This window comes from Cyprinodon variegatus, unplaced genomic scaffold, assembly GCF_000732505.1.
Source record: "Cyprinodon variegatus isolate N-32 unplaced genomic scaffold, C_variegatus-1.0 Scaffold796, whole genome shotgun sequence".
In the NCBI taxonomy this organism is placed as follows: domain Eukaryota; kingdom Metazoa; phylum Chordata; class Actinopteri; order Cyprinodontiformes; family Cyprinodontidae; genus Cyprinodon; species Cyprinodon variegatus.
Window position 1 is genome coordinate 115405 of NW_015151249.1, and position 654 is coordinate 116058.

At 51.4% G+C, this 654-nt stretch overlaps 1 protein-coding gene across 3 annotated transcripts in view; it reads left to right on the plus strand.

Annotated features, from left to right (window-relative positions):
- rif1 (replication timing regulatory factor 1) overlaps positions 1–654 on the plus strand; it is a 36871-nt gene that overhangs the window by 11770 nt on the left and 24447 nt on the right. For 2 of the 3 annotated variants that reach the window (XM_015396418.1, XM_015396419.1), the window contains exon 14: positions 490–593. In XM_015396418.1, coding sequence (XP_015251904.1) covers positions 490–593 — 104 coding nt within the window. The remainder of the gene's footprint in view (positions 1–489; positions 594–654) is intronic. The other variant, XM_015396420.1, reaches the window with a different exon arrangement.

Here is a 654-nt window from a genome sequence, read left to right on the forward strand (position 1 = left end):
TACACCACGCACCATCAGGCTGAAAATTGGCCCAATCGAAACATTCTTGCATGACTGAAGAATCGTCCCAAAAAAGGCAAATAAATCGTACAGTGTACGCCTGGCTTCACAGGATGCTGCAGGTATCTGCTGGTTGAAATGTTGCTATAGAGATGCGTAGCTTCTGTGGCTGCTGCTCTGCAGGAGGACTCTTTAGTCGTGGGTCCCGCCTCGCAGCTCCACATAGAGAATTCTGATTGGGTCGTAGAAATCCTCCCGAGACGAAGATCAGCGAGACCACATCCTCGTCTCCGCTGCGACCCAGTCTCAGCATCGTCATCAGTTTAAGTCTGAGCCTCCGGATCTCTGATCTAGGCCGCTGTGAGGACAGGAAAACGCTGAGGGCCAAGCGCCCGATGATGATGATGATGATGATGGTGTTTCCTCACATCCTGACTGATCCGTAGATGTTTGTGTATGGTGGGACTGAAGGACTTTGTTCTCTCTCAGCAGGCAGTAAGAAGGATCGTCAGGGTTGCGAGGCGCTCACCCTGATGCTGCAGACACTACAGAGCATCGTAGCCTCCGAGGCGCTGCCTGCTGACCGAGTCCTGGTAAGAAAGCGAGCAGAATGCCAAATCTACAGACAGACACAGTTCCAATTCTAAAAAGAAA